We start from the raw sequence: 26,983 nt of genomic DNA, 5'->3' as shown, positions 1-26,983 counted from the left end.
TCTTGACTGATCCTGATAAGGCTACATTAGCATTGAGGGAGTTGTGAATTCAAAGGAAAAGTGTTGAATGGCTTAAAAAAAACTACCAGCCTATGCAGTTAATTCTTGATCTCCAGGGTCTGCATGCGAAGAAGGGCTTAACGAGGGTGGAGCGTCAAACTGAAAGCAGTGCACAGAATCACAGCATCTGAAGAAATATTTGTGTTTTACAACAGTGTTCTGCTGCAAAATGACATTAAAAAGAAACCTATTCAAAGGCTGTAGACCAGTGTTACTCAATCCTACTCCTGGAGCCCCCCTGTCCTACATATCTTCTATCTATCCTTACTCCAAACACATCTGATTGAAATTAGTGATTAAATCAGGTGTGCTCAGCTAGTCAAAAGTGCCACTGATGAGTTCAGTCAGGTAGGTAGAGCAGGGAAAGATGGAAAACATGCAGAGCAGGGGGGCCCCAGGAGCAGGATTGAGAATCAGTGCTGGTGACTGTACTGCTGCTTATAATTTGCAACTTTGGCTCACTTTTCTATTTTCCTGGCTCAACAGCAACTATCAAATTTGGAGGGACAAAATCAATGAAGGACCACAGAAAACATGAGGACCCATCCCTCTTAAAACACAGTTTTGGTGACTACTTTTCATGTGTGATAATTTACAACATGCAGCCGTTGTTAGATCAAATAAGGAAATGTTTCCTCCCATGCCGCTGTTTTTTTTTTTCAGAGGAACAAATGTACCTGCAGTTTGTGTGCGAGTAACGTTTAACTGCCATTGTAGTGGTCCACAAAAGCTTGTTCCCTGAATAAAGGGTGACCTATGAAAGTAATTACAACACTATTAACACAACTTCATGCAACATTGATCACAGGACCGAATGTATCCATTCTTTTTTGTTGAGTGAGAAATTTATTTCAAAACTGCAATGAAATATCGTAATCATCACTTCACAGAACGTGTGTGGGTTTATATGAAATACATGTTTCGCCTCCTAGGACAAGTTATTTATGCAAATTATGCAAGGCATTTGCTGAGATCACTTCCCTTGTAAATACTGCATTCATCATTGATGTTATTTTGATAGCATCGATAAACACCAATCACTGGACTGACATTGTAAGCTTCGTGCTTTTCACAGCCTCTCTGCACTACTATTCACCGGATATGCTGTCAGTCACGGCCAGCCTGTCCAATCAAGTGTTCCACAAACTACTCAACATAAAAGCCAAGAGCTGCATCACAATAGCTGAGAGAAAATTCAGAAATAGAGTTGGCCCGAGTGTTACGCAAAGGGTTTTATTTTCACCTGCATGTCATCCCATGCTCAGCCTTCATAATAAGTCATTTGGTAATCAAAAGGCTTTAATTGCTTCCATTGTACAAATTGCTGTTAATTAATTTCATATTTAAATTGCACTTAGTTTGATTACAATAATACAGTGAAACATAATACTCACTTTTTAAATGCTCATTGGCGTGATGAATTAATACATGTAATTAGTTTATTCCCTTTAAGGCAGTTAATTTATGAATATGTATTGACATTTTAAACTTGTTGTTGTTTAAAATAACTGTCTCTTACTCAGTGGGACTTCAAAATTCCAACCTTTTATTGTCTGCCTTAACTTAACAGATAAATTGTGCGTCTTTTTACCCAGTAAAAAAGCAGCATTAAGCAAAAGACAGATTGCATGTGTTCACTCAAATCAGTTTTTTTCATGGTTGTGTGTTTCACAGAAAAATGTCCATCCCTTTTCATAATTGGTCTTTGGTGATGCTGCAGTAATATCCTCATTCAAAATTAATCTGCTACAGAGACACCCCATGGAGAGCAGCTGTAACAGCAAGGCCTCCTTGATCCGTGTACATGTATTAATGAAAGTCTAAATGGAGAATGTCACGCAGAGTGTGTGATTCATCAAAACAAAAACCTGCATGGGAATGTCCATAAATTAACATTCCAGTCCATGCAAATAGACCTGTCAAAAGAAAACTGCATTTTCCAATATACACACACACATTTTAATTTGGCTGATCTGGAGCACAACTTTCATGTCATATTTACCAGAAAAGGATGCTGTTTTAAGTATCTATATATGTCTATTCGTGACGTTTAGTCATTTGTAGTATTTCATAAATACAAAGAACACTGAGAACCTTCAGCTTGGGGCTCATGAAAATTGATTCATTAAGATTCACCACAGTATTGAGCGACAACACAAAATTTGTGGCAAGCATGTTCTAGTACAGTCTACACAAGGGTAAGTCACAAGCACATTTGGCAGCTGCCAACTTTGTGATACCGCACACCTAATACTGTCGATTAAAGGAAAAACAAAAAGTCTGGGAGCACCTGCTAAGGATTGCCAAGCATAAGTCTTAATACTCAATGCGGGGTAGTAATATCTTTCACCAACCCACTCCTGTCTCCCCAAGGGAAAAAAACAGGCGTGACATGATTTTAAGCAGAAGCCCACTTACAAGCATCATTAATGTGTCCCTTTGCGCAGCACCAAACTGGAGTGTGATATCAATCCTCCCGCATCTAATCTCAAACTATTTCTCTTCATTTCCGAGAGCAGCACTCCGATGACGCCAAAGCATGTGTAATTTTCTGCCAAGCAGTAGTTTTAATCTTACTTGTCGCACCACTGCCAAGAGCAAAACATTTTTAACTTACTCTTTAAGAGAACTATTTTCATTTCAGATTGAGGGAAATTCATTTCTTTTGTTTCATTGTGATTCACAGTAGCACACAACAATACACAACAAATAAGGATGTTTTCGCATATATGATGAATGCAACTTGCATGTGTCAAATGAATAAATGTTTTTATCAAAAGCAACTTACAAGTGAGGCAGAATGTAATTCTTTCATGTGTTGGAAAAATAATCTGTGAAACACAATGCTTAGCAACAAACTCAGCAACACTTACATGCACTTTATCATCAATAAATCTCCAGGGTCCTCATTTCTTAAAATTGCATAACAATGGTTACATTTTAATGGTTACATTTTAGGGCCACGCTTAACAGTGAAATGGACCTGAATTCAGATTAAGAAAGGATGAGCAACCGCCAAAACAAAGAAAGCAGCTAACCTGCATCAGTCAAATGAAACCAACTTCACCTTGCAAACTAACTATATCAGTTAGAAATTAACTGTATCCAAGACAAGCCTGTAATGAGAATTAGGAAATCCTTTGTGTACATAACCATATGCCACATCCTAGCAACACTAAAAATAAGTTATATTTATTCATTCCAAAGCTCTTAATACCCACAAGCTCACCAGCACTATTCTGTCACTGATAAGTAAGACCTACAGGTATCACGAACCTAACATGTCAAAACTGCCAGTTGTTCAAATTTAACTAGTGACAAACATGCCTGGAATAGTTACTTAGGGTTATGGTTAACTATTGAATGTCACACAAGTGCATATTTCTTGTTAGTTCATCTTCTCCTTGTGCTGCAAAAGTTGTTGTGAATGTTTGCAAAACCTTTTCTCACTTTAACAACTGGCTGAATTGTTTTTCAGCACAGTTACTTTGAACCATTTTCATTTGGCTGTATTGTGGAGGGAATAAAAGAGGCCTCAGATGGAAAGTGTGAAATACTCTATATCTCCATCTTCAGGACCTCATAGGATTTTTACCTTACAGCAGGTAAGTTAACAACACACCTCGTCACCAACTTCACGAGTTCTCTGGTCCCACCCCTTGAAAACTTGAAAGCTCGGTTCAGGGACACCTGATTTTCTTTAACGTCTAATAAAAGCCAATTGGAAAAATTACACTGCATTTAAAGAAAGGATTCCCAGATGATGGTGACATTTAGATCTCATTCAAAGAGTTTTTTGAAGTGGAACCTACTTGGAGCTACAGATCAAAAACATTTCCAAAACCACAATGGCTTTCCTTTTTTTTGAAGTCGCCTTTGCATACGTACTGCATATGCATCTAACCATAAACAGAATATATAACATTTTCAGTTTTCCCACCAGAAGCGCTAAAACTAATTCAGTACTCGGAAGCATAAAATATACATGGCTCAGCCTGAGCAGAACATTTAGTCAGCATTTCCCTGCAGTTAGAGGAAGGAAGCATTGCACTATGCATTCCGCCACTTTGTGATGCATTTAAATATTATACAGCATTCCTAGCATGTAGCTCTTGTTTTATAGGTTAACAAAAAATAATCATGTTTTGCTTTCTCTCTTTTACCAACTGGTAGGTGAGTTTCCTACACAGCACAAGCTGCTATCATTCTGTCAGCAAATAGGTAAATACTGTTTTTAGACATTGTGTCTGCAATTGTGTATTGCAGGTTGTCTATTGTATAGTGTCATAATGATGGTTATTCTTGTCATACATTATGATGGACTACCCCATGACAAAATATGTATTTGAGGACATAAATCTTCTATTATGTGTCTGTAATTCTATTCCAGATTTTCTACTCATACCAGTTAAGAGTCATATCAACCATTTTGTTGAAAAGCAACAAACTGTTTTGTTGAAAACCCTGACAACCAACTCAGTGGCCCACTCTAAATGAACCTTTTTTTAAAATGTTGGTAAGCTTCATTCCAGACCTGAAAAATGCAATCAAACATGAATCCCATTCGCAAACAAATTCACATTTGTCCATTCAGCCTGCTTGCTATGACACACGGACCAGAATTCTACTGTGTTCCTGTTACAAATTTTCACTTCCACTGCTTGCTTGCCATTTATCTGCAGATGTTCTCTGAGGAATATAAGTATATTGTAATATAAAACAATGGAAACAGCTGTTCCAGCTCTAATAGAATTCAGGGGACTAAACTTGTTTATGCTTACTGCGATTTGGCCCGAGTGTTTTTGTTTTGCCTGCACTGAACATCTGAGCAGTAAATATCCAGCTGTGGAAATGGATATGATGTAAAAATTGTTAGGCATGCAATACGCTCCGGATATGAGCAGCAGATAAGCAGATGCAATGTAATGAAAATGTAGCTTAACACCTGGTGGCTTAATGCGCTTGTATCTCTACCAGCTAGCTTGTCTGGCCAACTACTGAAACTTGGTCATGCAATGCTTCCAATATTGTTGACTTCTTACATGGCTTTTTGCTTGTGTTGTATTCTATGTGTATGCTATGGGGGTGCTTAGGGGTGCACTGCACCCCCAGACAGACTTCAGTGCACCCCCAGTTGTCACATTATATCTCATTGTCTACATAGTATTTATGACTTTTTGTGCCCCCCAGTGGATTACAGTTGCACCCCTCTGTATTTTTTCATGGTGGCAGGCCTGCTCACTTGTAAGTTGCTTTGGATAGAAGCACCTGCAAAACGAATAACCGTAATGTAAATGTACACGACACACCAGGGTGCACCGGACTCCATGCTTAGCACTCGAGGTGTGATGCAGACTGAGCAATGGTCCTCGGAAACTTGCGCAGCCCTGCACTGTCAGTGAATTCACCCTCATTACTGTCATCACCATTCATCAGCATTATTCACGCCACTGGCAAAACCCGAGCTAAAAAAAGAGGCTCCGCTCTCCACGGGCCGCACGTGGCACCCCATTTACCGGAGTGAACTAATCCACTCCCACCAGTTACCTACGGGCGATAGGGTCCCGCTGAGCAAGGCTATATGCAGTGAGGAGCTCGCCAAAATCCCTAAGGCATGCACAGAAACGTGTCCCTGCGTTCGAATGCTGATGCTTCCCTTTCAGCACTGAGGAACTCCATATGTGATTCATATGCGCCTATACTGCAGGTCTGTGTTGTTTTTTTTTTTTTCAGATTGATCTCGAGCGTGCAGCTAAACCTAGCCCGGTCAGCAAGCTCTGAAATATAATTTTCTAGATGACCGACCCCTTAACTCGGGACCCTTTTTTAATTGCCCGACCAGACCGGGCACACGTTCCACCATCTGGCTGATAGCACAGACCGTAAAGGCACGCTCTGGCGGAGGGGCTGCATTCGCGGGCCTGAGGAAGAGTACGTGATCATTAGGAGTGACCTGAGAGCAGGGGAGGGTCAGAGGTCAGTTTTAAATTGCCCCCGAATGCCGCAACCTGAAGGTGCGTTGTGCCGGGAGGGGAGAGAGAAAGACCCTGATAATTAGCAGGAAAAACTTGGTCCAGGAGCAGCCTGAGGCTTAAGCCCTGGCAGCACTGGGATGCGGGGCCCATAATAAGAGATTCTAATTGTGGCTGGAATGCTCCATTGATCAAAAGGCATTTAATCACTTGCGCTCCAAAGTATGCAGAAGAAATAAAAGCAGCTTGCTCATGGTTTTGAATAATGAGCTCATTTCTAATTTAGGGGCAGGATTTTCGCCTGATGAAGCTGCTCTTGGCAGAACCCCAGTGGCTGCTGGGAGAACACTGATGTGATGCAGCACCCTCTCGCTGAACTTCACTGTCCAGAGATTGCAGAGTCACACTGTGATCCCCATACTAATTCATCATATTCAAGCAGTCTCTTTTTTTACTTGCAAACTATCCCAGGCAAGACTGATTTTTCAAATAAATACCTATTTGGGTAAATCACAGGTGAGATTGTAACACAGCGTAGAGATCTCCCCTTATCACCAGTTTCATTATTATTATCATATATACACAAACATATATATGCACGCTCTATCCGCGACCATCATAAATTTGACATTAGAAAGGTTTCTCCAGTTAAGGCTTAGCTATTCAACCCCCACAGCATGTCATTAAGTTCAGTACATCCTGCAGTACAACCTCTTTCTAGCAGAAGGAAGACTATGTGTAAAGCATATATGAAACATCAAAACGGCAAAAGTGCAAGAAATCATTTCAAGTTTGAAATGGCTGAACTCCTGCAGGTATGACAGCCACAAATTTGGAACTGGCACTTGTATTTCCACTTACCAAAGGAAACAGCTGGTAGGCTTTGAGTGAATCTCTGTGTTAAGTGCCCAGAAACTTGTCATTTTGAAGGAATTGCCAGAGCTGGCACTGGGGTGGATGAGGCATTTCTGTTCCTGCAAGCACATAATGACAAACACTTGAATCGTCGTCTAATTCTCGACTCCCACCAAGAGCTAGCAGTAAGCTTACAAGGAGAAGCAAAGGGTGTTCAAAGGGACAACAATCAGAGCGCTGCCGCCTCCCTCCAAACACAGATCAAACCTCAATACCAACCAACCCGCTATGGAGTCTAAACAAGAGGCATGTCAAAACACCAGAATTTATCAGACTGAGTTCTGGATATGGGTCTAGGCTGGATGTTCAAATCTGGGGATGCCCATATTTTGACAGACAAATTTATTCTCCAATATAAAGGTTTCATATCATTAAAAATGTTTTGTTTGTTTGTTTTAAAACTCAATTTCATCAATTTTTTAATGAAAGCCTACATGGGGGAATGCACTGGTCCTTTGGTTAACAGTGTGGAAGTGTGTGGCAGTGCAGACAAGCTGTCCTTATTACTCCAGTTCAGGATTGGATCCACAGTGCAGCCTATGTTCTGGCCTTGATGCTCAAAGTCACATCCTGCAGCTCTCATTCCAAACTGAATCCGTAACCAAATTTGTTGACGTTCTTTCAGGGGGACAACTGGTTTGGCTACCCGCCTCCACCCTCTCTGTCTAGCTCTGAAGCAGTCGTTCAGCAAATTCATGCAAAACCGTCCCTTGCTGGCTGGAATAGTGGGTGAGGTTGGAGGTTGGAGCGCAGCCCAGGTGAATGTGTATCTTTTTAGCTCGGAGCCACACTCCATTATTCCCAAGTTGTCAGAATAAGGGAGAGCTAGCATGATGTGCATTAAGCGACCTATGCAACTATATACAAGCAGTCCGACCTTGAGAAATAGGTTTGATCTTCAGTAATGCTCAGCTTATTTATATAAAAACTCTGGTGCAATGGTTTTACATTTTCTTTTGTTGTTTTTGTAAGCATAATTCCCACATTCTATGCATAATGTTCCAACAGCATCCCAATCTCAGCATGTCTTAATGGAAGCAAACAGCTAACAATCTGACAAAGTTAAGACAAGGACAGAAATAAAAATCCTAAAGCACAGCACTTCGAGCTGCTCCAGGTTTTACTGGAAGCAGATTGGAAAGTCACCAACATTTCAATCCCCAGGTTACAGATAAACTCACACTATGTGCCCAAACACCCATCTCCACAAATCAGCTCTTCAGACAAATGCTGAGCTACCTTCCATTTTTGTCATCAGCATTTTATGCCTTCCATTTAATGTGGCATTTTAAACAGGGCTGAGGTGTAAGGACGGAATCATGTGTATCCACCAAATGCATCAACTGTCTGTAATCTCCTATAATTTCATACAGTTAGAGAACACTGGACCTGGACAGCCCTGAATGCTTGTTTTTTGCTTGATCCAAACACATAATTACAAAATTGGTTCAATTATAAGGCTAAATGAATGAAGGTGACCCTCTGTTCCAGGTATTCTGGATTTCATTATTCAGTGAGACCAACACAAAAAAAACAAAATGCTTGTCTACCCTTTTTTATTATATGCATGACTGCATTTTATTAATAAACGTGCGTTCACGGAACATACTGCATATACTTTGTAGATCAGGTTGTATTGTGTGAGGATATGATTTGCAAATTTATCTGAATATAATGACGTTCAAAAATGTTGTTAAAGAATAGACATTCAGAAACCTTCCAGAGGCATTAATTTGTGCATTAATACCACAGAGTGAATTATATAAGACCACTGGAGGCCATTCACAGAATTACAATCATATATTGATAATTAAAATCGACTCACCTGGATGTATACAAATACAAGAGCGACACCCAGCGGCTGACACAATCGTTGCACGCATTTCGGTAGACGAAGAAGCCATATTATAAATAAAACTGTCGTAGGCGATCAAAGCTGTCAACATACAAACAGAAAAGTTGCATTTTCAAAGGTTAACGTCTGCTGATGGTTAAAATGCTGTACGGAAATTTTCTAACAGGTTATTTTCAACTGCTAAAACAACAGACACAGAGTCAACACGATATCGTAAATGCATCTTATGCGCATGCACATAATTTATATTTATACACTGGTGGGTGTTACGTTTGAATCGTTATTACGTTTTCCTAATATAAGCTGCCCCGACTTTTCTATAAGCAGTACACACAGCATTATCGTGTGAATTTGGGGATGAGTTTGGAATAAATAAATAATTTCGCAATTTTAATTTTTAAAATGGAAATTTGCCGTAAACCATACCATCACCACAAGACAACCATGAGGTTTACCAATTCCAATGCAGGCTACATATCTGACAGAAAATAAAGGAAGAATGGAAAGATTTGGGGGTTACTAACTAGAAATCTAAAACCTCTAAACAACGATAACAAACAAACAGATGTTCTTATGCTGAGAAAGTTTGACTTTTAAGTTCTGTCACCTGCTGCCAAGCATTGGAATGAAATCTCTGAATATGATACCAGCTTGTCTTATTACCGAAATAAGAGAAAAGCCTGCTCTACAAACTTGCTACCTAATGAAGTGATGGTACGTGTGTTCCCAATTAATCAATTAAGAACAATAGAAAAGTGGACCATGCCATGTCGAAATGGCGGTCGTAAATATTAAAAACAAACTTGTTATCGTCTGGAAAATATTACAAGCGGTGAGTATGACGCACGAGATGGCTCAAATGCTGTCAGCTGCAATATAATCGTTTATGATAACAATGCACGGTTGTTGTTTTTTCTCTCTCTCCATTTGGCAGCTTCTAAAATGAGTAATGACATTGCAAAAAAGAAAGGAAAAGCACCCGGTGAGAGAAAGTCGTCGAAAAGAAGAAGTAAAAGAAGGGAGACTTACGCGGTGTACATCTACAAAGTTCTAAAGCAGGTATCCCTGTGTCATGTCTCTATACGCTTTCTGGGTCAGGCTGACTTTGACACTTGTGAGATATTTTTTATTTTTTTTTTGTATGAAATTGTTTGTTTGTAAACGATATTTTCACTATATGCTATGTTTTAAAAGGTCCATCCTGACACCGGTATCTCAAGCAGAGCAATGAGTATTATGAACTCCTTCGTCAACGACGTGTTTGAGCGGATCGCAACGGAGGCCTCTCGCTTGACTCAGTACAACAAGCGATCCACTATCACCAGCCGTGAGGTCCAGACTGCCGTCCGTCTGCTACTGCCGGGAGAGCTCGCAAAGCACGCCGTGTCTGAGGGCACCAAGGCCGTCACAAAGTACACCAGTTCAAAATGAACCAAAAAAGTGTCTGCAGGGCACACTACACGCTTCTGGGGGCGTCAGGCTGCACAAAGTATGCGCAGATTCCGATACGCGCATGGATTGTGTGCCCACTATCCACAGCGAGTAGATCAGTTAAACTGTGCAGACACTGTGTGCTGCTTTACTTATGTGTATGATGTATTTAAGTTGACCATGTTTATTTTGTTCAATAAATACACCTGCACACGATTGCATGATTGGATTCATTTAAACAGAAAACATGCTCATTACCTGGGATTACATGGGACCTCATTACAAGTATGTCTTCCCATACTAATAACACACACATACTGTGTGTGTGTATGTATACAGTTGCTTGAAACTGAGGACCAGTAATTGATCCATACATTAACATGGGAGGCCATCCAAAAAGATACCCACAGTGCTATCCAGCTAGAGACATTAAATTCAGTATGTATTGCATTTTCATTTTACACTCTCAAAGTAAGTTATGTTGACCTTTTTCCCCCTGCCCCTGACTTCCAGTGCCCCTGCTCCAACAGTGCACTTCATCCAACATGTATCATGTACTCTCCATGTTGCAGTCTTCTTCCACCAGGCTGAACAAAATACTAGCTTAGAAAAGTGTGCAGCTGTAATTAACATCCTATGGTTAGATGTTGATAGAACAGTGACTGTAGCCGGCTGCAGATGTCCTTTTGTGCTGAAACCTGATATCACACACTCACTGTTCTCTCACAGAAGCCCAGAGCAGAGCAGTAGATACAGGCTGTGTGGCAGCTGAAGTGAACCAGGGTAACTGCAGATTCTGTCTGTCCTTTTTCTGTGGACGGGCAGCACAGACTGAGCACAGAAAGGACTGTGTATAAGCGATGTTTCGTTGGCTGGGGTGACAGATGGTGATTCAGCAGTTTGCTGACATAAGTGCATAGCATGTAAGCGTAGATCCAAATCAAAGCATGGAGAAAAATACACAGTAAAAAAGCAGTTTTAAAGGTCTTTCAATGAGGAACTTCCTTCCTTTTCCCAGTTGGTGGATGCTGTAATATCGGCTCACAAATGTACCCAGAGTAAGTGTGGTCTCATGTCACGCACCCTGAATAGAGCCTGACTGACCATTTCAATCCAACATGTGCCAGCAACCCATCTTTTTTTTGTGACTGATTCCTTGCCTCACAAAATTCTCATTCTGTGAATTGCAGCGATCCTTTTGCGTCTCTTTTCTTTAGCTTTCGGAAGTCTGTAAAAAGATAGCTCCGATTTCTTATTGAATCTATTTGTAAAGTCAATTGCACAACAGCTCTTTCCCAGTTTAGATGTGTTTTTTGTGTTTTCACGGCATTCAAGCTGAACACTAATGCTGCCACTCAGTAAGTCTTTCTGCCACTCAGTGGGTGTAACTTGCAGTGACTCCGCCTACTGTGACATCACATGCATAACCTCTGTTCTGAGCACTGAACTTTTGCATATTCATTGGTCAGTTGGCTTGTTCACGTTTGACTCTGGGCATAAGCAGCTCAGTTTCTTTTTTGTCCCCAGTAGATGCTTTGATGCCTCGAGCTGACAGGCAGGATTTTGCATGACAATTTGCAGAATGGCAGCTCTATCAAAGGCAATCTTCAATGCCTCAGTGCGTATGCTGATGGTAATTGGCCACAGCTATATTTTGGCACAAGTTAAGGGGGTTCAGTTGTCATTCTCTCTAGGTCTTAATCACTCATTGGCAAATATCTGTATCAGATGCTTCCACTAGAGGTCAGTCACAGAAATTAAAGTATGTCACTGCAGCGTACCTGTAAAGCTTGCCAAAAAACTAAACTAAACAACATTCTATGACAACACTGCACTAGGACAAGACTGAGAATCAGTGACCATAACTTGCAGCAGCTCTCTGGCACTGATCAAGCCTCCACTTCAAATACTGTATGTGGAAATCTCATTTGATATAGTACATCACATCCAAGATGATCATCAATCTCTACTTATCTTAGAGGTTCATTATGGCCAGACATTTAAAGTCTAAAAGAGAGATCGGACACAGAGGATGGTGTGGAAGTTGTATCTATACTTCAAAATGGTCCTCAGAGGCTGCAGCACCAGGTTTTCAACATCCTAAGCACTTAATCACCCATTCCAGCCAATTAAAATCATGTTTGAACCAACAGAACATATCCATATCTTCCATACTCTTTATCACTGATAACAGGGAGAATCTTTGTGTAGGGTGACTTGCAGGGCATTGCGTTACTTTATTCAAACTACATCATCTTAAAAGCACCGTGGTTATTTGGTACATTCACTAATTATGCTACACAGTTAAATAGGTGATCAGAGCTGGTGAGCTATCTGTTTACAGGAAGAGTTCAGTCAGTTTTGTGGTTGCAGCTTCTGAGAGGGTCTGTGGTTTAAAGAGCTGGAGAACAGCAGCTTTCGCTTTAAGGGAGCATGGTTTTTGTTTCTCTCTGATGTTAGATTGGATCCTAGCAGTATTATGACTCCTCCTGATGATCCCTCCTGATCTCTCACCAGGGCTTAACAATAAATCCTTCTAGAGCTCTCTCACCACAGTTTAACACAATAAATATCCCTATCTCTATCTGTGTTTCTGTCTCACACCCAACACATTAAACCCCTCTCAATCTCACTCTCTCAGACCCAGCATATTAAATCTCTCTAGATCTCTCTTACCAGAGTTCAACACATTAAATCCCTCTAGAGTTCCCTCTCCAGCTCAACACATGAAATCCTTTCAGATCTCTCACTGTGGCTCAGCATTTTAAAACGCTGAAGCCTAACGATGGTAGTGTTGATAAAAATGAGCATTTAGCAGATGCAAAGCAGCTTACATCATTTACAGATTTTTACAATGGTATCCATTTATACAGCTAGATATTTGGAGGCAATTGCAGGTTAAGTACCTTGCCCAAGGGTACAGCAGCAGTGCCCCTGTGGGGAATTGAACCAACAACCTTTCAGTTACAACTCCTGGTCCTTAACCACTATGCTATACTGCCACCCAAAATGTTCTTGCGATGGCCGGGAATCGAACCCGGGTCAACTGCTTGGAAGGCAGCTATGCTTACCACTATACCACCATCGCAGACAACAGGATATACAGTACCAGTCAAAATTTTGTACACACTTTTCTTTATTTTTACTATTTTCCACATTGTAAAATAATAGTAAAGACATCAAACTATGAAATAACACAAATAGAATTATGCAGTGACAAAAGAAGTGTTATAAACAAATCAAAACTTATCTTAGTAAAATCGTTTATTTTAGATTCTTCAAAATAGCCAAAAAATATTCTTTGAAATTGATTTTTTTAAAAAGAAATTCATACATAAGCATATTTGTCCATGTAGCAAAGGGCAAGAGCAGTCACCCCACCCAGCCTCACACCTGGATCTATGGGGTACCAAACTGCAGCGTTGACTGCAACGCCAAAGAGCCAGGCTACCTTACAAACCTGGGTTCGAGGCCAGGTGGGGTGACTGCTCTAGCCCTTCGCTACAGTCTATGAAACAAATTTCAAGCATTTAAGCATAAGTCTTAAATCGGATTGTCTTTGAATGCATGTTTCCCATAGCATCAATCAGGTCTGTCCAAACCTCCGATTGGCATTGTATGTTATACGTATTACAGGCAGTTTCCGCATACAGCTGAATGTTTTGTGAATGCCTGACATACTGCCTGGCAAAATTCTCTGGCAGCAGCTTGGTATCTGACAGCGCAATAAACATTGAAAGGAGAATCAGTTTTCAAAAACAGTTCCAAGAATTTAAAGGTTATGAAATGTAGTCTCAGCTGTGCTGTTGAAAACATACCACTAGGTGGTAGCCTTGTACAAGTTGTTTCATGACAGTGGCTATTCCTTTTTATATTACGTACACAACTAAAGTTGGATAATGGTAGTATTTAACATGGCTATATTTAGGAGGATAGAGCTGGACATATACTGCTTAAGCAAGGCGTATTCATCTTCAGACCTTAAGGCAAGATGATTGTCAAAATATGTAATTTATGTTGTGGTTATTGATTTATATTTAGATTTTTCAAGTTGCTACCCTGACCAATGAATGATTTACGCCCACCAACCTGCAAGCATCAACATTATATGAATTATGTGTACAACTACATACCTGCATTTGTTAACATCCAAAAAGATACACACCATTATTTATTTGCTTAGTTGATTCAATTAGAAAAAAATATATACCTTTGCAGTAGCGATTGTACTTTACTCAAAACCTCTGGACTTAAAGATAGGAACTTCTGGTTCAGTTTAGTGCTTCCCAAGCACATTAATAAAACGTGTAAACAACCCTGACATGAGTGCATGTTAAGAGGGCAGATGGTCAGACACTTAAACATCTATGGGCTGTGGAGACCTCAGATGACCTGTTTTGAAAATAACATCTTCAGTTTTAGTTGGTCATTATGGCTATGTATTTTTTGATAAATGAGACAAAACTGAATATATAAAAATGCATGGGAATCTTTTTTTTCCTGTTATTATTTTTAAATTTTTTATTATTTTTTTTATATTAATTTTTCAATTGTCCTTAGTCATTATTATGTGACTTATTTCCCTCCAGGACAGTCTATTCTATGCTATTATGTTGTTTGCTTTATATCTTGTACTAAATCAAAATAAAGTAGGCACAACCTAACCACGTTTTGATCAAGATATGTCCAGATTTAGTTGAGAGAGGCTAAATATTCCTGTGACCTGCCAGTCAAGACAGGCTCAGAAAACTGAATTTCCTGTTCACCAATATATACCAGACATGCTTTTTGAAGACAAATTTAAATCTGTGCTGTTCTCTGTGATATAGTTCTTATATATAATCTTGAAATTTTCTCACATATGATCTCCGATAAAAGAGGAGTTGCTTTCTGTTTTAGATTCAAGCATATGTTTGAGAAACAGGGATGCAGGCATTCAGCATCCACCCCTCTCCCAGGGTGACATTCCCTCTGCCGTATCTGAATCAGGCCTCTGGGCAGAATCAGAGTAAACAGCAGACTGAGCTTTAAGACTTTAAGCCTTTCATATGCTCTCCTCACGCTCTTTCCCAAACTGTGAATGTACCCAGTTCTTGTAACAGACGTATTCCTGGAAGTTATTTCCAGGGTATGTATTTTTTCATAACATAGATTGCAAAATAAAACATTACTGACCTTACATAATCTAGTATAAAAGTGTAATTTCATTTGATGAGCAGCAAAAAGAATTGTCACAGAAGTTGCTCTTTTGAAACTGGATGAAACTGCATTGAAGGACAATATGGTGCATAGGCTTGTTAAAAGTCAGGGTTTGGACTCAGAAGTAAACATCAGTCCAGGAACCATGACAAAAATTGTCTTCTGTATCATATTAAAGTTTCCAATAAAATCCCCAGCAGTTCAAATGAGTATGAACTATTTATGGACTGATAAACATCACACATTTGCAGTGTCCTAAATCACTCCCACACATGTCCTAGGAAAGTGCTAGGGTGTCTCCAAAGGCAAACTATGTGACAGAGATTAGGAACCTAGTTACTGTGATGAGTAATTTGACTGGATTGGATTCCAAAAAATAAGCAGGCAAGACCTGTTGGAATCCAGTTGCCTGGCTTGGTGCCCTATCCTTTTAGAAATATCGTTTAAGGGGCCACAGTAGACATAGGGTTCTGTACAGATGACTCACACACATCTCAGCCAACCACCAAGCTGCTGCAGTCCAGCTGCCTCACGTTGGAAAGCAATCAGTTAGAAATAATAAGGTGCAAGTGCTCATTCAGATTCCTTCACAAAGGACACCAAAGCACCGACCCTCAACTGCCTGGCTATTCTATTTGCAGTGTATGAACAAGGCTATTTCCACACTTCTGTGCACTGCTTTTAGTCTTCAAATGGACTGCGTCCCTGTAACAATCTCACTCATACTTGCAGTCAGTGCAAAGGATTATGAGGGATTGCACTTCCTGGAGCATCTCCGTACTTGTGGCTGTGGCTGTTTCCGGGGTCTTCTGAAGGAAATCGGCACCCTCCTGAGCTGTGGTCAATTGCATGAGTGGTCAAAGAGGAAAAAAAGTGTCATTTTCAAATAATGGTCACTGGACAAATTGGTAAGGGTGCAACTCCTGCAAAATACCCTATAATACCACTCCCAGGGAACACTGCTAGCAGGAAAAAACACAGTTAAAATGGTCCCAGAGGGAGCTACAAGGCCTAGTGCAGGTTCAGGTCTTGAGAGGGAGGTCCAGTGAGATGTTGGCAAGGTAGAGGAGGGCCCAGGACAACCACATTTTCCACCATTCATGTTGAGTGAACAGAGAAAAACTTTAGATCATTAGATCAGGTGCATTTATAAGGTTAAGAGATCCCACCAAGGTCAGTGCAGCACCTGGCTTCAGCACCTGAATTTAGTGTTTTAGGGGAAACGTTCAAAGGTAAACATGCTGGTTTTCCAAAATGGCAAAATTCTCTTTAGGGCAGAGGTCAAACTAAGCACAAAACACTTTGTCCTTAACTTTAAAAAACTGGATTTGATCAAGATTTTTTTACTTGTATAACATTATGGATTATCTAAAATTTATTTGGTTAATCCATTCAGAACAGACATGCAGTTTGATTAAATGCCATCTGGATCAAAGCAGTGCATTTAGGGTTCATAATTCTTGAAATGAAAGTCCTGATTTTTCAGTGTAGCATTGTGATGTCAAAGAGGTTTGTCAGAGGAAGGGAGAGCTCAGCCCATGGAGCTTATGCTTTAAGAGCATGTGCTTGATAAACCCTGTTTTTGATAAAAAAAAAAAAAAAAACACTTTTACTGAACTAAGCTTATATATATATTTCCCACATGAATGGAGAATACCATAGCAATAGAATAACAATGAAATGCTATCAAAATTGTATATATTTCTGTATGCAGTAGTATATATGTGTGGACATGTGTAGAGTATTCAGAGTGTGGCCTACATCTCTCTGATGATTTGCAACAATTCACCCAGTGGTTGGCATTTGCTCCTTGGCTAGTATCCACGTTTGAGGCATCCTTGGTTTGTAGTAGACCTGAGTGGACTTGAGGCCGATGCTCTGGAGGGTCATGAGTTTTATTCCTGGCTGTGTCACCACTGCCAAACCCTAAGGATCCCAGCAGCTGCACTGACAGTCCAGACAGCCCAGCAAAGAATGGCACAGTGACAACATTTATATAATCCACTCTGCTTTGTGTGGTCAGCACAGCCATTGAAACAAAATGTGTTCAGGCAGGACCTTCCATCCTAGTCGTCTATGCAACAATACCAACAAAGTGAATAAGCAGATAAAATGTCTCTTTTATTTGATGGTCAATTACATTCCCACCTATGGTCATTTTATAGTTCTTGGTTCTTGTTAATATGAATATATGATATGCTTGCCCATAACAGGAGATCAAAACCAACCTATGCCTGTTATCTCCTGGAAAGATCCGGAATAAAATGTTATGACCCTCTAGTATTTAACTGTCTGAATAATAAGATTCGTGTCGCATGATATAATCTTTTGATTAAATTCTGTATAGATTTTGTGCTAATTTAATCACACAATGTGCTTTCTTTGAATGGTCTTTGATTACTGAATAATCGTACTAAGGAGCAGTGGCAATAAATGCAGCACAAGTAAAGATAACCAAAAGGAACTGATTGCAAATCTTCTAATTAGCGTAATGTTTTTTTTTTTCTCCTTATTATATTTTATTATTTATTTACTTTGAATCCCTTTATTTGTCATCAGACCAGAAAGTCAAACATCCCTTGTTAATGTGGTGTCTCATAGTCTACCCCCCCCCCCACCATGTTAATGATATTTCCTTTAAATCTTCTGATATTTTGCTAATGACGCAATGTCTACGGATATATTACCAGGGGTATGATAGAATCATTAATGGTGGTGTTTTAAAAATTATCTCCGACATTTTTTGCGTTGCCGTGGCGCTCCTCCATCTCCCCTCCCGGATGGTAGTCATCGTTGTCTCCTTTTGAAGGAGTGTTATAAACACATTATGGATGGATACATTAGTGACTGATGCCGAGACAGGGATCGCGTTGTTTTGGTGTGAGAGTGCATCATTAGAGAATGTTCCACTTGGCGGGGAAGCGCGTATTAACGGCACTCGCAATGAAATGAGGTTGTGATAGATAGTTAAAGTTATAGAAAGCTATTAGGTTGAAATATGAACCTCTCAATTGTCATAATGAAGCGGGGGGCTATTTGCGCGGCGATCAGTGCGTTAGGAGACAATTGGAATCCGTAATGACAGACGCAATACATTACGGGCGGCGGGTTTAGGGCTTTAAGGTAGGAAAAAAAAGTAATCATATCCGCAAAGAATGTTACAGGGCCTCCATTAACCACACAGTTCAGGGTCCAGGATCTCCTCGCCTCTGTCACCCATCTGAATTTTTGCATGGGTGAGGAGTTGAGGGCGGAGGGATTGATATGCATGACTCTCAGCACCAGATCTTCTTTGAAGACTTTGATGGGAAGAGCAACACAAAAAGCAGGACCCAGGAGCCACAGAGGCAAACCCCGGGTCTGGCTACACAGGCAAGCGAAGTAACTGGTTTAAACTTTCTTTTGTATCGGGGCACACTATTAAGGTAAAAATGCTGTGAATGAGCCTGGTACAATCTATTATGGAGGTATTTCATGGGCGCTGATTAGCTGTGATCTAAGGCTAAATCGCGCATTTGGTCAATGACCTTTTCCAGCAATGTGATTTACTCCTTGATCTGGGCTAATCAGCCCCTGCGCAACAGCCACTTTATGTTTCACAAGGTCCCTCTTTCAATGCATTTCCTCACCATTTGCTGCTTAAATGTTGTAATAGAATAGGTTACTGTAATTGTGATCGAAAGCACTGGAATACACACGAGGGGCAGTAAAAATTCTCCTTTCGTTTCTCACTAAATATAAATCAAATTGCAGTGATTGTACAGATATGTAGATGAGAAGAGGGTGTTCGTTTTTCAAGTTTTGGTCAGCTACAATGCACTTTCCTTAATTTCAAACTCAGAAAAGAGCAGCGGCCCTGTGAAACTCTGTGTCACAGCATCACAGTTAGTTTGAAAGCCTCTTCAACACATCGCACATCACCACTCAGAGCACTGTCCGTATCGTCCAACTTTCAGTGGATGGAATGGAGGTGTCACATGGATAGTGTAGGATGGTCCATTACAAGGCCTTGAGCCCTACCTGCATGTGCAGAGTGGCATGAGGCCAGCCAGTGGCATGGAGGAGACGATCCTGGTCCATACCTCACCGAGAAGAAGCCTTTCAAATGCATCCTTTCATCATCATCCTTGTTTACCAGTGCCCCTGCTTTTTCAGGCCAGTACGGCAGGCCTTTTAAAACATTTATTCATTCGCTTAGACCAGCCACGTTGCATATCATCCCATATGTGATGTTGTCACATGATTGATGCTTACATAAGGATGTACAGGAGTACCATCAGCTGTGATCTTGCATTGCTTTCCTATGAAGCTTTCGTTATAAATAAAGATGAATAAGAGGCTCTACCTCTGAACAGTCCCTTAAATTAAGATTTCTATGTCGTCTGAATCAGAGAAAGCTTACTTAGGCAACCATTCTGCACTAGGGCTGGTGGTCTACTCTGATTGGCAATGGCAGTTATATAGTAAATTGGGGGTGGGAGTAAAATTTGCCAACATTGGAAACTGATTGACTTTGAAGGATTGAAATATTACCATGAAATATAAAAATTTCAGGATAAAGATGGCAAAATCAGAAATTTAAGAAATAGTGAGAGCTACATCTAGTAAAAAGATTCAGTAATATGAGCATAAATTTGTGATACACCAGACATGCCTGTATGCTGGTATATGTTATGAAACTTGGGGTGTAGTCATGATATTACTGGGGTGGCAGTGTAGCATAGTGGTTAGGGAGCAGGACTTGTGCCCAAAAGGTTGCCAGTTTGATTCCCCACAGGGGAACTGCTACTGTACCTTTGGGCAAGGCACTTAACCCCAAACTAGCACAGTAAATATCCAGCTGAATAAATGGATAACAATGTAACTGATGCAAGTTGCTCTGGGTAAGTGTGTCTGCTAAATGCCAATAATATAATGTAATATTAAAATCCACCTACCCAAAATTGTTCAAGAACCAGGATGGAATTTGTGTTTGAAAGTACTTAATTCTGTATACAATTTGTGTTTGAACTGGTTTCCACAAAGCAGGATTTTCTTTAGTAGGTTAACACATGTATTGTATTTTGCTACTACCTATTTTATTTCACAGTTGCAAAATATTATTGACTGTCCCATATCTGGTGACTTAAACCGCCAGTACATACATAGAATTGAAAACTATAGAACTGGAATCTAAGTTGAAAGAATAGAATTGGTTCAGTTTATACTGACTTCTGATCTGGAAGAGGAACTCAAGTGTAATTTCTTCTTCTTTCTGAAACTAACAACAATTCCACTGTACACAAAAGTGCATGTCTGTTTTGTAATTGTATCAGTGTTTATGTCGGACAGAAGTAAAGCAATCTGGTACATAATTACAAATGACTGAAATAGTACTGGATGCACAGGCCAACACTATAGTGCACAAATATTTGCTGATGTTTGTTTTAGTGTTTGACATAAATGCACAAACATTCAAACCCTGTAATTTTTATTTTAGTCAACAGGCAAAGTTTGCCACACCATATTGCACTATTTCATTCTTCATGTTAGGAAAAAAAGCTGTCTGAGAATTACCATATTAACATGCTTATAAAAGACTGTCATTACTTCAGTTACATTTGAACATCTTCCAGCTTTCATTTAGCTGCTATGTACGACCCTGTTGGTGCGTTAATATTGTTGTTAGCTTATTTCAGTATTATTTAATTAGCCTCTAGTCACAAAGAAGGTGGGTTTCATTCATTTTCCCTCTGATTACCGCCTCCTGCTACCGAACTCAGAAATCAGAATTAAGAGGAGCATAATCAGCAGGAACTAATTGCCTAATTGCACTGATAAGTAACGGCAGACTCATTAGCCGTTCTAAGTGTCCAGTTGATAACGTTGTTTCTCTGTTGTCTAGGTTGCGCCGCAAATGGCAGAGTTTGTGTCCCCTTTGAAACAGCTGGTCTTATGCTAGAAGAGGAAATAAAGGACGTTAGATGTCTGGAGGGAGTCGTGCGGGCAGGAGGGTGCTGCGGCTGGCAGGGTGTTTTTTTTTTCCTGTGTTGTGGAGGAACTCTCCGCTCCTCCGAAAATTGAATGCCCACCATTTGAGAAATGAATTTATCGAAGTCTCTGTCTTTTTTCCCCATTAGTAAGTGTTTAGTTCAGCGTTTTAAATAATTGCGTTACCAGGAATGATATTTAAAATACATTTGGGAGTCAATGAGGCGGGAAAGTGCCTACATGTTTTGCTGATGACACCCGGGCCATTTGGAAGACATCAAAGTAGAGAGGAGGTAGCCCAGATGCATATTATAAACTCATTATGGATATCATTTAAAAGGATACACTTCAGCAGCAAATACAATATTCCCCGTCTCTCTCTGGTAATGTGTGTTTGCAAAGTCGAAACTCTTAGATGCCTTCAGTTAATGTGACATCTATTATCGAACTGTAAAATCGAATAAATTGCATTGATTTCCATACCAGCATGGTCGTTAAGGTATGGACGGGACACTATTATGAGCCAATGTTTTCAGATGGAAATGAGCAAAAAAGCATGATATCTTTAAAGAAATAATGTCACGAATGCTTTCAAAGCATAAATTCAAAGCTATGCTATTCCGTTTCTTGGGGGGAATCCTGTTTTACGCAGTATTAGGCCTATATATATTTATTTTTGGTCCCTCTGATTTTATTTCGAAAATAGTCAGGAAATATCGGTTAAATTAGCTTGTTTGAGTGCCTGATGACACAAGCTACATATTGTATGTTCTTTTCTTGCGGTTTTGGTTGCACTTCATTTCCATCTATCTTTTTCACGTTTCCTCCTCGTTTTGCAGAAAATGCACATGTATTTTCAGCAGGATGACATTAGGCTCAGTTATATCTCAACACAACATGCTTTTCCCTTTCTTTGGACAACAGACAATATGCAACAAGCATGTTGCATTTCTCAATCAAGTGACTTCCATTGGGGCTGACATGAAAGCCACTTGATTGAAAACCCACTGGTCAAGGACAAATCACAGTGCAGTCTGGTCACAGAGACAGCAGTGTTCATCTGGAGTATAATGGCATCTTCTGAATCTGAGAAATACCTTTCGTGGGCATAAGACTCTAATGGCTACACAGCCAAACTCTCCATGACTAAACCACTCACTTTTCGCGTAACTGTAAGAAGGTATTGCTGCCTGCAGTATCTGCTTATGTTAGTGTCTAGCTGTCCAAATTCAACAGGTTTTTGCAATTTTCTGAGCCGCACTAAGGATTCAACTATTTTTTGCTCTTACGTCGTTTATGATTAATTCGTTTTTATCCCGTATCACTAAGCACAAATGGATATTTCATTGATTTTTAAGTTCATATGCCGAAAGTGTTTCACCTGAAAAAGAACAATACTGAATGTTTATGTGTAAAACGCCAAAGTCGTGTGGCGTGGAATAACATTTGTAGCGACGGCGGTAGTCATAGCCCTAAGCGATGCCTCATCAGTTTTAATGCCCATCGTTTGGTCTGCCCACCTGCAAAGGGATGCCACGGTGAATGTTTTTCCACAACAGCGGTGCGACGTCACCTGGTGACTCTATAATAACTGCATCATTTAAATGAAATGCCGCAGCAGTTTGATGTTCCCCGTTGGCGGCTCCCCCCCAAGATACTTTTACGGTTAACGCAATCAAAACACACAGTAAATAAAAGACGCCACCCGTAAATATGCTAACGTTCGCCATCAATGTGCATAATTAACTGTGAGAGAAAAGCAAGTCTTAGTACCTTCTTTTTTATTTCCCCACAGCCCTGTCATACATCTCATCTGCATGCCGCTCCTAGCAGAGGTTCCTGTTGGACTCTGTGAGGGGCTTCGATCTCATTTGGGGGTGATCACTGTGCTTAATGGCTTAAGTAGAGCTTCTTCTGTACTTGGAGCGGTATAACGCTGGGAGCCGAGAGCGGACTCTAGATGGTGTTGTCTTACCTTGTCAATTGTAGGTGGTCAACCTTTGGGAGACCGGCACCGCTTTTCAAGGCCCACACTCTCTGAGTGAAATGGACCACGGTGTGATGACAACAGAGAGGGAATAAGTAAGCTGCAGTTTTCATTAGCTTCCTCCCATCAGATTAGTACTGCATTGGTACAAGTCATCATTCTCATTCGACACGTTATCTTATTTCTTTGTCATTGTCGATGTGCCTATGTGGCCCTTTGTACGATTGAGGGGGGAGGGGAGACATATACACGATGACAATAGCAACAACTGTTGCCATGCCAGCATGTTGTGGATAAAATTATAAATTATAAAACACTAACAGAAGGACATGAAGTGATGTAAGGGATGCGCACTTGGTGCATTAATAAAACCCATCTGTAGCCTGGGTCGAGCCCACTGCTATGGGCTATGATTCTGGCCCAACACACAACACACTGTTTCCCTCAGATACTGTACCATTCCCAGCTCTGCCCTGCTGTCTGGACCACCTGGCCTAATGTGGCATGATCGAGGGAGGAGCTTGAAGACTTTCAGAATGCCATCTTCATAATCACAACCTGGAAGATGGGGGAGCTCAAAGCTCAAATCACAGAGCAACCCATGGAACACATCATTGAAAATCTTGGTTCAAGATCTCCCTGCTCCAAGATTGGTGATCCAGGCAGGATCCATGTGAGCCTCCGAGGCAGAAGTCATTGACCCTTTCCATGGGGCTGTCATGATCTCTTTTTCCTAAGGCAAGATTTATTGTGTGATCTTCTGAAAAAAAACAAATCCTCAATGAGGTGAATTTAGCCTAAACTAATATGCAAACTGATATGTAAAGCCACAAATGTATTTAATGGCACATGTATTTACACAAATGTGTACCAAAAGTACATTGAAAAAAATTCAACTACAAAAGCATATAAAAGGTTCAAATATTATTAAGGGAATGAACATAAAAGAGTTTAGAACTCAATCCGAGGGCTTCTATTTCCAGCTGCAGTAACAAGAATGCAAAAAAAGACTGAACAAAAACAGATAAATTCAGAGTCAAGCCAATCTAACTGATGACAACTTAAGGCATTAAAAGTGATTTGAACTGTGACAAGAAAAATGGGAGTTGACCATTACAGCTACCTACTTACAGCTACTAAGTGGTAATATTATGAGAACACACTCTGTTGCTCCGCTATCTACAAATTCCTGAATAACATATTTTCTACATAAGCATTGCAGAATAAGAGTACATTTTTTTGGATATACACATCCGCTTTCATGCTAATGAATAATGAAATATGGTACAAACATAGGCAATTGAGTTTGAATTAAGAGCCATGAGCCAGTGTGGAGGCAGTGTACTGCGCACCGGTCTCCATCTGTGTCGGTTTATGGGGCACCAGTTTCCATCTGTGTCATTTGGTCTCATTTGCTTTTCACTGTTTGTGTAACCACGTGCTCTGAAGCACAGGGAAAGGGTAGTGATATTTAGGCCACGACTTGGTCTCTGTGAGGTTAATGTGTGTGAATGTGGTTAGAACTACTAATGTATATCATGCGAGAAGGTCTGGGCGGCAAACCTGTGATGGCGAGAAAATAAAGCCACAAAAATGTATGAATTCTTGATGCGGGACACAGAAAATACGGAATCGTTTTGGCATTGGCTCCTAACGAAAGACAGAAATCATAAGTGAGATGGAGAGAATATGAGCAGGCATGTTCTCTTGCTGCTGTAGGTTGAATTTGACAAACTAACGTGCAAGACATATGCTAGATATGGAATATAGGAGGTACTGGTAATCATGATTCTTGGCAAACATATGACTTCATTCAATGGTCCTCTGAACAGGTATATCACAAACAACAATCTTGAACCCATGTTGATCAGTCATCATAGGAGAACACATAGGCGTGGTGTATTTGGGTACATAATTACGTACACACTACCCTCACCAGCGATCAGGTGTCTTTATTTTTGGATTTGATGACAAATCCATACACTTTTTCGTGCTTTCCACTGCATAATTGCTAATATTGTCATACATAAAATACTTTAATCTTTGTTCCAGATCGCACTGCATTCATTTTAATTTTGAAAAAAAAAATCTGTTTTCTCTGCAGAGCTTTCATATCCCCACGCTGCGGGCACCAGGCTGGCAACTACCGAGAGCCTCTGTGCCATTTAGCAGAAGCATCGCCCCTTATTTTTAGCAATATCGAGGCTCATAAAGTACAGCGGAACATTTTTCGCGGAGTCCATTTTCCTCCGGCCTCGCCGAATAATTGCTCATCAGTCAAATGTAGCATGTCTGCGGGATGCCCAGAGAGCAGGCGTGAGAGCTTTAATTGCGTGCTGTCCCGCCCGCCGCCGTCAGAACGCTGGCCGTGGGGCCCGGAGAAAACAGCGGTGGCTCCGCGCTCCAGCCTTAATGTCCGTTAATGTGGGGGAGCGCGGTGAGCGCTGCGTGATGGTGTGCGGAGAGACGGAGGGGCGATCGGAGCGGAGGGAGGGGAGGGGGAGGGGGAGGGGGAGGGAGGGCGTTTCTGCTCTCCCGTGGCCCAAAAAACGCCAGGCCGTGAGACCCACTATAATGACACTTGATGTGCCGGCTTCACGGGCTCCTCTTTCCTCGTTTCTGGGCGAATAGAAAGGAGCCTTGGTCCTTTTGTGCTGACAAGCTGTTTCTCACCATTTTGTTTTCACTATCTTGTGCAAAACTGAAGGTAAATTTCTTCTGCTCTCTTCTGTATTTATTGTATTTTATTTAGTTATGACATTTCATGAACATTGACACAGCTAAGGTTATTGTTATGTACAAGACAAATCTGTATACATGCAACCCCCTAACCTTGACTGTGTTTTTATTTTTACTATATGTATTAAGTAAACACCTCATCAACTGTCTTACTCAAATTTACATGGGACTAAATATACCCATAGACTGAAGTAAGCTGCAATTAGACAAAGACAGAGATGGGAAAGACCATAATAAAGATTTACAGCAATTTTCACAAATAAAATGTCACTGTATGCAGATTGTCATTGTGTAAAAAAGATGGAACTTTAATAAAAAGTTAATGCAACATCCTTTGTAGGGTGCATAAGGTGAACATATCAACCTTTTGACCAGATAGCTGGCCTTTCTTGTTGGGCATTAGAGAGGAATGGGCTTAAGCAAAGAGAAGTTTCTCACTGAGTCCCAGAGAGACTGCACTTGACTTAGTTACACATGTCGTGTCTGGCACTGTGGTCTGTGCTCTACTTTTTAGGCCCGGCCACCTGTTCTGCCTTATCGAGATTGTCCAGAAATAACATTTGGTCCCAGCTGGACAGCTCGCGCTATTCATTTGACAAAGCAGTACATAATAAGAAAGGCATGGGCTGCTGTTTACATGTTTCCAGTAACAACTTTTTTTCTGTTGTTGTTGTTTAAGAGTGTGCTATAGATTAAGGGTCGATAAGCTCCTGGTAGGACTCATGGTTGTCTTTCAGAGATGACCTCTCAACACTTGACATGACCTCTATGTCTGTGATACCACCTAATGTAAACAAATTTTCCTACATACATACTGAATACACAGTACAATCATTGTGCTACATTGAGCACTCT

The 26,983-nt window shown here is 40.5% G+C and overlaps 1 protein-coding gene and 1 non-coding gene across 2 annotated transcripts; one reads left to right on the top strand and one right to left on the bottom strand.

Moving 5' to 3' along the window:
• The first annotated feature begins 9,744 nt into the window (after window positions 1–9,744).
• zgc:92591 (uncharacterized protein LOC436997 homolog) lies at window positions 9,745–10,233 on the top strand. Its single transcript, XM_036518760.1, has 2 exons — window positions 9,745–9,861; window positions 9,997–10,233. Exons 1-2 carry the CDS (start codon window positions 9,745–9,747, stop codon window positions 10,231–10,233), a joined length of 354 nt encoding a protein of 117 aa, XP_036374653.1.
• Window positions 10,234–13,249: 3,016 nt separating this feature from the next.
• Window positions 13,250–13,321, bottom strand: trnag-ucc. Its single transcript has one exon. It is a non-coding gene; the product is annotated as a tRNA-Gly (tRNA).
• Window positions 13,322–26,983: the final 13,662 nt, after the last annotated feature.

Source organism: Megalops cyprinoides, chromosome 24, assembly GCF_013368585.1.
Source record: "Megalops cyprinoides isolate fMegCyp1 chromosome 24, fMegCyp1.pri, whole genome shotgun sequence".
In the NCBI taxonomy this organism is placed as follows: domain Eukaryota; kingdom Metazoa; phylum Chordata; class Actinopteri; order Elopiformes; family Megalopidae; genus Megalops; species Megalops cyprinoides.
This window is presented reverse-complemented; position numbering and strand designations above follow the sequence as displayed.